This window comes from Temnothorax nylanderi, unplaced genomic scaffold (genome assembly GCF_030848795.1).
Source record: "Temnothorax nylanderi isolate EJ_2023f unplaced genomic scaffold, tnyl_v1.0 TNYL_tig0664_pilon, whole genome shotgun sequence".
Classification (NCBI taxonomy): domain Eukaryota; kingdom Metazoa; phylum Arthropoda; class Insecta; order Hymenoptera; family Formicidae; genus Temnothorax; species Temnothorax nylanderi.
Genome location: NW_027249726.1, coordinates 10898 through 23075, shown reverse-complemented (window position 1 = coordinate 23075; position 12178 = coordinate 10898). Strand labels below are relative to the sequence as shown.

Below are 12178 nucleotides of genomic sequence, written 5' to 3'. Positions count from 1 at the left end.
GAGATTGTACGCGATGTGCAGCAAGTATTCAAAACTTCGAATCCAAGCATGTAAGGTGGACATCCCAAATTTATAGAATTCTTCATTGCATTTGCGTGTTATGACATGATTGAGATCATTCATCAATTTTGGGCCAACTCCGCAGATATTACACCGAGAAGATGCTTTATTCTCCGTCAAGATATTACAAATTTTTCCGTCTATCATCGTACATTTCATATTAAAACTCAAATGAAATTCCATATCTCCAATTTTAAGATAGTACAATTCAACTTTTTTAAGTAAATTTTCATACTTCTCATATGTTGCTATCACAATTTCATGGGTTTCTTTAGTGAAATTGAATTCTACAGGCCGACACCAATGTATGGATGAGGGCGTTTCATTCTCCCAAATGATAGAATCATCAGCTTTTAGTTGGAGGGGAACCATGCTAACCATAAATACAGTCTCATCAAAAATTTTCATTTGCTTCGTAGCATTATCGTCATAGACATCATTATTCTCACTATCATATTCATTGTCGGACTTATTGTTATTATTGGATCTATTGATGGTACTTGAGAGAACAGCATCATCTGCATCACTAAGTTGATACCGGAGACTGTTGGACCACTTTTGTCTGGTTGTTTGTTGTCCCGATGCTCCATCCATTCCCCATTTACCTAAGAGGAACAACTTCGTATTCTGTAATTTCTCAAGATCACTTTCTTGGAAATTGGTAAGTAATATTCTTCTTACTGTATGATCTATCAATGAGATAAAGTCAACTTTTGCTCCAAGGTCGGTGATGTCAATGTGTTCAGGATAACAATTGACTTTCGCTGCCTGAATCTTGCGATAAGGCGGATATATCTTCTTTCCAAAAAGTTGCTCATTGTGGAGTCTCAACTTCCGATATTTATCAACTGTTAATGATAAATCGCTGTACATAGCAAGTACTTTGTTTGAATCAACTTCGTCTTCAACGTCTGAAGCAGAATCGTCATCTACGGATAAATTTGTCAATTCTAGCGCTCTTTTCAATTCTTCCGCGCTGTAATTCCTAGCATTATCTTGAATTTGTCTACGCTTAGTCTTCACAGATCCTTCTTCATAATTCACACGTGGACGACCAACTTTTGGTGTTGTTACACATCGATTTTCATCCACCTTTGTATTCCTTGCGTCTCTATTGAACACAACTACGAAGTCCTTCTGCCAAAAAGTTTCATACCTCTTTAAGAATAGACTTTTGTTACGTGTGACACGAGTCCACTGTCTGTTGAATTGTGGGAAGAAGTTATTGATCAATTTTTGTCTTATTTGAGATATTTCTTCATCGGAGAAAGAATTCGAAGATTGTATATCTTCTAATATCACATCTAATTTACTTTTCTGTCCGTGTCGTCGTCGATTACTGTTCCACACAACTTCACACAAGAACAAGTTCTTCACCCTATATTCCATCTTTCAACAATATGAATTAGCAAAATTTCACTGCTGCAATGTGCATCCGAAATTCTGAACCCTATGAATGGAAACCGAGTATATATTACAATTTTAAATATGAAAAAAATTATAGGTTGAAGATAAATGATTTTGTATTGAATTGTAATGTAATTTCACTAAAGAAACCCATGAAATTGTGATAGCAACATATGAGAAGTATGAAAATTTACTTAAAAAAGTTGAATTGTACTATCTTAAAATTGGAGATATGGAATTTCATTTGAGTTTTAATATGAAATGTACGATGATAGACGGAAAAATTTGTAATATCTTGACGGAGAATAAAGCATCTTCTCGGTGTAATATCTGCGGAGTTGGCCCAAAATTGATGAATGATCTCAATCATGTCATAACACGCAAATGCAATGAAGAATTCTATAAATTTGGGATGTCCACCTTACATGCTTGGATTCGAAGTTTTGAATACTTGCTGCACATCGCGTACAATCTCGATTTTCGAAAAAGTGCTGCCAAAACATTCCAAGAAAAAGAATTAAAGAAAAAAAGGAAACAATTCATTCAACGGAAGTTGAAATCAGAATTGTCATTAACAGTTGACGTTGTCAAACAAGGAAGTGGAACAACCAATACGGGAAATGTGGCTCGCTCTTTCTTCGAAAATGCTCAAACTGTAGCTCGTATAACTGGTTTGAATAAATCTCTTATAGAACGGTTTCACAACATTATGCAGACCATCACATGCAACAAAATGATTGACAGCGGAAGGTTTAAAATTTATGCATTAGATACAGCGAATCTGTGTGTACAGTTATACCCGTGGTACAAAATGCCTCCTACGGTGCACAAGATATTAATACATGGAAGCAGTATTGTGAAGTTCTTCAATGTACCCATGGGTTATTTTTCCGAAGAGCCACAAGAAGCTAACAATAAGATATTTAGGAGAGCTAGACTGACTAATTGTAGAATGACTGATCGCATCTCCACTAACAACGATATAATCCACAACTTAATGATTTCGTCTGATCCTTTAATTAATTCCATGCGGATTAAAGAAAAGAGAAGAACAAAAGAACTCTCAGCCGTTGCTGAAACGTTATTACAGTGATCATGTTCTTATGATCCAATTCATACAGTTTTGTAATATTCAGGAAACATTTGTAGAAGCTCTGGAGAATGGATGCCACGATTAAAGGATAGTAATTGGAAAAAATAGAAAAACAAAAAAAAAATAAAAAAATGTATATTAATTATTGTATAAAGCAATTACTGTCGTCAGGTGAAGACAATATTTATGAAAATAAAACTTTTTTTTAGAAAAAATCATGTACAGTCCTCTACATTTTTGTGCGTACTTTAATCGTGTAAAAAGATTTTCCATTATGTTCAGCCAATTCAAAGATATTGCTTAGACCGATTAGTCAGTGTCGCTGTCACTCCAGTACGGGGATTCTCTAACTCCTTAACGACAGTTTCGGTATCGTTGCGCAGGTATTATATATGGTAAAAAAGCTGCGCAACGATACCGAAACTGTCGTTAAGGAGTTAGAGAATCCCGGGGCAGGATCCCCTTAAGGCTGTAATCTTGTCATGGTAGAAAGGCTTCAGTATTGTTTAAAGAAATTCTTCTATGGCAATCAACTAATAACAGTCAACAATTCAGGATTCCCTGTTGAAATGCAGTTGATAACACAGGCCCACAAAAAAAGTTGTCTGCCCTATTGACTAGACCATGATATTCCAATGTATTTTGGCCCGTTGAAACCAAATATGACCTCAGTTCTGCCCCTACACGTCAGGATTTTTGACGTAGAACTACGTCTTTATCGACAGTAAGGAGGGGTATAAGGGGGGTATAAGGGGGGGGGTATATAAGGGGGAAGGGGGGTATAAGGGGGGGTATAAAGGGGGGTAAATCTAGGCACAGCCTGCAACGAATGCAACGAAAATATGTCACACTTTGAACGTTTGTATCTTCGAAACTAATAATCGTAGAATAATCAATAACATCTCATTTTAAAGCTTAAGAAGTCCCATTTATGATAAGACAAGTCGGAACCTTCCACTTCTTATCTCTTCGATGCAGTAGCGTTAGAAAGTTTAGCTACATTTCTTGTGCTATTTTCGAATGCAACGAAAATATGTCACACTTTGAACGTTTGTATCTTCGAAACTAATAATCGTAGAGTAATCATTGACATCTCATTTTAAAGCTTAAGAAGTCCCATTTATGATAAATCCAGCCTGAACTCTCTATTTCTTTCCGTTTAGATATAGTAGCGTTAGAAAGTTTAGCTAAATTTCTCGTAGATGCAACGAAAACATGTCACACTTTGAACGTTTATATCTTCGAAACTAATAATCGTAGACTAATAAATGATATCTCATTTTAAAGCTTAAGAAGTCCCATTTATGATAAAACAAGACCGAACTCTCTATTTATAACCGATTTTCTTGAAATGGAATTATTATAAGAACCTGACGTCTGTTTGTATGTCTGTCTGTCTGTCTGACCGTGAACTATTCATTCGTTAATAGACCGAATTTTAAAGAATTATGTATGAAATAAGGGTAAAATTTTCCGGAAATGACGGTGGTGGGGTTACTTTTTCGATACCGATTTTTTTTAAACCGGTTGTGCAGTTTTTTGTTACTAGTGACTAGTGACAGTCTTAGAACATATATAACTGAAAGGGGGGCGCATTGCCTATATCGCCCGTGGAATAATCTTGTTACTGTGCCTGGACAGTAGACGTAGTTCTACGTTGTTGGTTGCGGCACAGTTGTTACTGTGCCTGTTTGATTTTTTTCTACAGTCAAAAAAACTTCAAAAATCCATTAACAAGGGAACCTTGCGAAGTGTTAATTTCAGATTTTAATGAAACTTGGCATAAATGTAGAGGGGGTGAACACATGAGTAGGTAAGCTAGGCCGGTTCTACCCCAGGGATCCGAGGGGGGGTGAGGGGCGGGGGGTATACCGCGGGAGGGGGGAGTATCGCGGGGAGGGGGAGGGGGGGAACCGCGTTTTCGGGCGCCGCGGGGAGGGGGAGGGGAGAACCGCGTTTTCCGGCGCCGCGGGTAGGGGGAGGGGGGGAACCGCGTTTTCGGGCGCCGCGGGGAGGGGGAGGGGGGGCACCGCGTTTTCGGGCGCCGCGGGGAGGGGAGGGGGGGCCGCGTTTTCGGGCACCGCGGGGGTGGGGGAGGGGGTACCGCGTTTCCGGCGCCGCGGGGAGGGGTCCGCGGGGTGAGGGGACCCGCGTTTGCGTTTTCGGGCGCCGCGGGAGAGGGGTCCGCGGGGTGAGGGGACCCGCGTTCGCGTTTTCGCCGCGCCGCGGGGTGAGGGGCGACCGCGTTCGCGTTTTCGCCGCGCCGCGGGGAGGGGCGACCGCGTTTTCGCCGCGCCGCGGAGTCCGCGTGCAATGGCCGCGTCGGTCCGCGTGACGTCACACGGCACGCTCCCGCTCGCGTTATCTCCCCCTCGTAGATGTTCTCTCGCGCCCCCCCGTCCCCCGCTCGCGCGCGTCTTCACGGTCGCGCGCGATCCCTCTCCCCCGTTCGCGCGCGTCTTCTCGTTCTCTTTCCCTCGCGCGTTCTCGCTCGCGTCTTCTCGCTCCCGGCTCCCGGCTCCCGTTCGTGTTCTCGCTCACGATCGCGTATCTTTTCTTCGCCGACGATATTTAATCGTTTAGATCTTAATATTTAATTTTTAATATTACATTTAATTAAACGATAAACGAAGACAGCTTAATGACAGGGAACGGTAAATGAAAAGGAAAAATAATTAAAACTTTTTAAATCATATTATATGCATTTATTTATCATGTAGCGCATTATACACAATAGTATCGGCAGCATACGCCAACAGTTCGCAATCTATTAGCGAATTTTTATCATAAACTTCATGCAAGCTTCTAACTGCATTACATTTATCGGTAATACAATTTTGGCGTAAAATTGTTACAAATTGTTTAAATTTTTCACTTACGCCGTGAACATTTTGACATAGTTGAAAATATACATTTTCGACGCAATGTTCTAGTTCGAATAGGAAGAGTACGGTTGACGGTTTCATGTACAAGCTGGTGTCGCACGATGTCAACTTTACAATATCTGCGTCACGTATTTTAACGAACTCCAGATCTCGAAACGCTAGCGATGAAGGCGCCGGTGACTGCACGAGTCGCTGAATATCTGCACGTTTTTCGATGAATGTCACCCACGTTGCATGAGGCAAAATTATTCGATTGCCTCGATTATCGCCAATAAGTATATCTACAGAGGACATAGGTCCCGCGTTGATTCCAACATCCAAAAATTTATATGCTGTTGATGTCAAGGCAAATCTTCTTCCCAAAATACGAGGCGTGTAGCGGGGTTTATCAAAACTGAAAAAATACAATTATGTTTATAAAAGATTTTTTTTTGCACAAGCATATACGAAAATTAGCGGTACTTACTCATTGTGCTGTTTCTCGCACGTTTCATCCTGAATTGGAACGTAGTAGTTCGCACCGTAAGTGTTCATCGTAACTGGAGGCTGTTTGCGACGTACTCGAACCGTATCAAACTCTTGACTGCGCTCTAGAATCCTCGTAGACTATTTATACGTACAAAAAATGCGAATCTTGCAAATAGCGCCGATGTAAGGCTGCTGCTGCGAGCATGCCATTTCAATTGCAGATCCGCACCCGCCACCACACCTCTATCTCTATCTCAATAATGGGACTTATAGGGGGCACTAAACAGAAAAAAATATATTAAAAATAACTCTACACTACATTTCGCTACCCTTTGTCACACTTTACCTGTCACGTGTAGCACTAAATAAATCACCATTCTCTGTCCAAATGTATGTTCCCCAAATCCAAATAGGCTCCCTGATACGATGCTGAGGACACCGCTCCATGTAGCGGATTGCTATTTGCGTATCAGGGATAACCTCACAAAGGTCATCTACATAATGACAATACCTATGACCCGCTAAACATTTCAGTCGTGAGCGTGGTTCAGATAAGTATTCATCCCGATGGCCATTATATATATCATTGCCATACTCATCATCGTCAGGCTTGTATCGCGATACGTAATAATCGCTAATTCTGCCACGACACATGACAATCTGAAAGTTAATAGGCCAAATCGGATGCACTTCACTTGTATCAGTAATATGATATCTCTGCAATGCATGATGTGTTGGGCACCACTTGTTAGTGCGAGTGAGCACGTTTCGAAATCCTAGTTCTCTGTCACGAAGCAAACGCACCATCGATGAACAATAACGTTTGTCTGTTCCCGCGTTGTCCATATTTTTTTCACACAGTGTCAGCATGCCGTTTCAAACTCTCGACTGCGCGCTAGAATCCTCGCAGACCATTTATACGTACAAAAATGCGAATCTTGCAAATAGCGCCAATGTATGGCTGCTGCATGGTGACCACCACCACATATATGTTAAATGTGATAACTTTGTCAAGAACATTCGTCATGAGATTACCTTATCGGGCATCAAATATGATTTTTTTTAAGAGCATACGTGTCTCGCGATGATTTCAACGAACACGTGCAAAACTGCAAATTTTGCAATTTTGCATAAGTCAATGGAGCGTTATTGTTTTCAAGAACATGTCGCGACGTGTCTCGCGATGATTTTATCGAACACGTGCAAAACTGCAATTTCGCATAAGTCAATGGAGCGTTATTGTTTTCAAGAACATGTCGCGACGTGTCTCGCGATGATTTTATCGAACACGTGCAAAACTGCAAATTCTGCAATTTCGCATAAGTCAATGGAGCGTTATTGTTTTCAAGAACATACATGTCTCGCGATGATTTCATCGAACACATGCAAAACTGCAAATTTTGCAAATAGCGCCGATGTACGGCTGCTGCATTGATACAGATCAAATCACCGAAAGTCAATGGCGCGATATCGTTTTCAAGAACATACGTGTCTCGCAATGATTTCATCGCACACGTGCAAAACTGCAAATCGTAGATTTTTTCGGAAGGCGCAAATGTACGGATACAGAGATGAAATTAGATATGATAAAAGCAAACGATGCATCATTAGTAGAATATAGAAGGACGAATCTGGGTGATACGCTCAGTAGTCGAGAATTGAAAGTCGCGAGTGCAACAAATTGTGGTAGAAAGAGGAACATGGAGCAAGAGTTGTTGGACCAATCCACCCTTTTAAATTCGAGGGAAGACTTTACCGCGTGGGAGCAACGATGCGACGAGTTTATCGAATCGTTGGAAGAACAAAGCCGAATTAAACGGCCACGATTAGCGATCGGTCTCAAACAGTCGTTGGTCGCCTGTATCGCACGACTCGAAGGTCTGTAAGACTCGGTACGTCAACGTTTCGTGCATGTGGGTGCAGGATACAGCGCGAGTGAGACAGGACTCAGATGGCGCGAGATAGATACAGCCTTTGAAAGTCGTATACTGACCGGTGTGGTAATAAATTCCAAACACATCGGCCCTCATCAATTTCTCAAAGATGCGAGAGACATTGTACTCGATCGTGTGCGGAACGTCATGCAACGACATGACAATGTAAAAATAAACACAATGTTTAATGGCGAATTTGTTGCGGGTGACAAACGCGCGAATAAAAGTATTGCAACGAGAAACTATGAACTCTTCCGTGAGTCCGATCTGTGTGAGTGGTACAAGCGACACGTCATCAAGCCTACCCTAGCAAAGCTGGAGGAATTCCAGGAACGTGATAGCGGATGGGCGTTGTCGCGTATACTCAATTTAACGGTAAATGTGAACAAGTACAATCCATTGCACGCGGGGTGTTTTGTGGAAATACCGCGAGAAATTAAAGTGAAGAGAGCGGTAATAAACGTGCGATCAATGGACAATGCATGTTTCGCATGGTCAGTGGTGGCTGCTCTGCATCCAGCCGAGAGACATGCAGAACGGGAATCGTCGTATCCACATTACACGTCGGTGCTAAATCTTACAAACATTAAGTTTCCAATGACGTTGGATCATATTAAACGGTTTGAAGATCACAACGACATCTCCATCAACGTCTACAGCATCGAGAAAAAAAACAAGGAACTTGCTATCTTGCCAATACGGGTTACTGGTCGAAAGATGGGCAGGCATGTAAATCTGCTGTACGTGCATGACGACAACGTGGGACATTTTGCATGGATCAAGAACCTGTCCCGCCTCGTGAGCTCGCAATTGAGTAAAAAAGAGCACAGGAAATACTTTTGCGATCGGTGAGTATACATTCTAATAAATAATAAAAATAATTTTTACGCAAAAATATATTTAAAAAATTCTTTATTTACAGATGTTTGCACTACTTCGGCTCCAGCGAGAAATTGGAAGCCCACACCGTCGACTGTCAGGAGATGAACGACTGCGCGATCAAGTTACCGAGCGATAACGACAAGTGGTTGGCCTTTAAAAATCACAACAGGAAGGAACGAGTTCCATTTATCGTATACGCCGACCTAGAATGTACCCTGGAGAAGATGGAAGCGGATCCGGAAACGTCCAGGTACACATATCAACATCATCGCGTGTTTAGCATAGGGTACTACGTGCGTTGCTCGTACGACAATTCGTTATCAATGTATCGGTTTCGTCGCGATAAGGATTGCGTCGCGTGGTTCGCCGAGGAGCTAAGACGTTTAGCTCACGACGTAAAGACAATCTTGTCCACTAATGTACCCATGGCGAATTTCACGCGAGACGAGTGGGAAAAGTTCAACAGCGCAACGCACTGTCACGTGTGCGAAAAACCGTTCGAGCCAGACGACGTGCGAGTACGCGATCATTGTCATCTGACCGGTCAGTACAGAGGTCCCGCGCACTCAAACTGTAATCTGAACTACAAAGATTCGCATTGCATTCCCATAGTTTTTCATAATTTATCTGGCTACGACGCGCATTTTATTATAACTGAAATAGCAACAGCGTACGAAGGACATGTAGACTTGCTCCCAATCACAAAAGAGAAATACATTTCGTTTACAAAAAACGTAAAAAGCACCGAAGATAAAGATAAGAAAACTTGCGTCAAATTGCGATTTATCGATTCGTACAAGTTTCTCACCGCTAGTCTCGACAAATTGGCATCTTATCTAAGCAAGGATAAACTGCGAATATTGCAACGCGAATTTTGTAAAATATCCGCAGAAAATTTTGATATGCTGACACGAAAAGGCGTATTTCCATATGAGTACATTGACTGCGTCGAAAAGTTGGAGGACTCATGTTTACCGCCGCGCGACTCGTTTTATAGTTCATTGACAGATGACACCGTATCCGAGAGCGATTACGCGCACGCCGTCAACGTCTGGCAGCGGTTCTCCATTCGAACGCTCGGTGACTACAGCGATTTATATCTCAAAACCGATGTCTTGCTGTTGGCCGATATCTTTGAAAATTTTCGCGATAGCTGCGTCGCGAGTTATGGACTCGATCCGGCGTATTATTATACACTACCAGGTTTTACGTGGGATGCTATGTTGAAGCATATCAATTTCGAATTGCTCACCGACATTGACATGGTCATGTTTATCGAACGCGGCATACGCGGTGGTTTGAGTCAATGTTCAAACAGATACGCGCTGGCCAACAACAAGTACATGCAGTTGTACGATCCATCGAAACCGTCGTCATATCTGATGTATTTTGACGTAAACAACTTATACGGCTGGGCAATGTGTCAACCATTGCCTTACGCAGATTTTCAATGGGTCGACGACGTAACCGATTTTAATGTTATGGATGTTGCGGTGGATTCCACGATAGGCTACATTCTCGAAGTCGACTTGGAGTATCCGCAACATCTTCACGACGCGCACACTGACCTACCATTCTGTCCGACGCGCGATAAACCACCCGGTAAGCGGCAGGACAAGCTCCTCGCAACATTATACGATAAGAAACGTTATGTCATACATTATCGCAACCTGCAGCAGTGCACTCGTCACGGTCTCCGTGTAGCAAAGATTCACCGCATATTGAAATTCGCGCAATCTCCATGGCTTCGCGATTATATAGAACTTAATACGAAATTTAGAACATTGGCCAAGAATGATTTCGAGAAAAATTTATACAAATTGATGAACAATGCTGTGTTTGGCAAAACCATGGAGAATGTGCGCAATCACGTTGACGTGCGACTCGTGACTCATTGGGAGGGTAGATACGGCGCGGAGGCATTGATCGCGAAACCAAATTTTCATAGCCGAAGCGTCTTTTCGGAGAATCTAGTAGCAATAGAAATGCGAAAACTCGAGGTGAAGTTCGACACACCGATACAGACAGTCTCATTTATCACATCGAGTGCGACGATGTGTATGACACCATGAAGCGCCACATTATTAGATTTGACACTAGCGATTACGCGGTCGATAATGCGTACGGTATCCCACTCGCCAATAAAAAAGTAACGGGCTTAATGAAAGACGAAAATAACGGTGCGATAATGACCGAATTCGTCGGGCTTAGAGCAAAGATGTACGCCTTGCGAGTCGACGGTAAGAAAGATACGAAAAAGGCTAAAGGTGTTAAGAGTAACGTCGTAGCCAGGTCGATAACGTTCGACGATTACACGCGATGTCTGCGCGACAAAATTGAAATGACGCGACAGCAAGCCTGCATAAGATCCAAACAGCACGAGGTATACACCGTGTCCGAAACGAAAATAGCTCTAAGTCCGTACGATGATAAGCGATACATTATACCCGGTTCTACCGAGACGCTGCCATGGGGGCATTATAAAATACCATTGTAAAATACAATTGTAAATACATTTAGATATGTATGAAAATAAATGACTCATTTGTATGTATAATATGTTTTTATATTGTAATAAACTTTTACAATACATTATTCTTGTGTATCCATGAATTGTGTGAATTATCAAATCCTAACCACTTTACATAAACCTCATCCCCCCTTTTGCGCAAAACTTTTTCAACGAGATACACGTCGGGATTGGCAACGCGATGTAACTCGTATTCGTAGAAGCCGCCGGCGACGGGTTTTCCGCAGGAATCTTCCAACAGGTACGTCACGGGATTAGTTTTCTGCACTTTGATGATTCTAAACACCTCCGTGGTCCAATTTGGCGTGTATCCTTTCTCGAAGATTGTCTTGAATTTACTTACGCGTACCGAGTCGCCCACTTTGAATCGCGCGGGAGCAGCGATCTTTACGTGGCTGTACACCGTTGTTAGGAGCTTGTCGGCGATCGCGGGGGTAACATCGATGGGTCGCATGCCGATAGTTCGATGCTTTCGCGCGTTGTAATCCGATACGAGACCCGGCAGCGAGTCGATCCATTTGTAATTTCCGTTGAGCGTAAACATTTTCCACATATCGTTCTTGAGCGTGCGATTGAATCGTTCGACGACCGATGCCTTCATTACGGAATAGGTCGAATAGTGATTGATATTATGTTTCTTCAAGAGTTTCTGCACGTTTGCGTTGTAAAATTCTTTGCCCTTGTCAGTCTGCAGATTTGTCGGACATCTTCCGCCGTCTCGAATTATTTTCGCTATCGCCGTAGTAACCTCGGTTCCGCTCTTGGCCTTGAGCGGTACGGCCCATGCGTGCTTGCTCAGCACGTCGATAACGGTGAGTATGTAGTAGTAGCCTCTGTTGAATCGCGTGTATGGACGCATCTCGACCACATCCGCCTGCCACAGGTCATCGTATCCGCGCACTATGACGCGTCTTCGCGA

The 12178-nt window shown here is 42.6% G+C and overlaps 1 protein-coding gene and 1 pseudogene across 1 annotated transcript; one reads left to right on the top strand and one right to left on the bottom strand.

Annotated features, from left to right (window-relative positions):
• Positions 1 to 5250: 5250 nt before the first annotated feature.
• On the bottom strand, positions 5251 to 6274 carry LOC139784711 (uncharacterized). Its single transcript, XM_071723905.1, has 2 exons — positions 5912 to 6274; positions 5251 to 5839 (listed from the first exon to the last, which is right to left on the bottom strand). The coding sequence occupies exons 1-2, from the start codon at positions 5977 to 5979 to the stop codon at positions 5266 to 5268; spliced, it is 642 nt and encodes a 213-aa protein (XP_071580006.1). The 5' UTR covers positions 5980 to 6274; the 3' UTR covers positions 5251 to 5265.
• A 1339-nt stretch (positions 6275 to 7613) lies between these two features.
• Positions 7614 to 8699, top strand: LOC139784703 (uncharacterized; annotated as a pseudogene).
• Positions 8700 to 12178: the final 3479 nt, after the last annotated feature.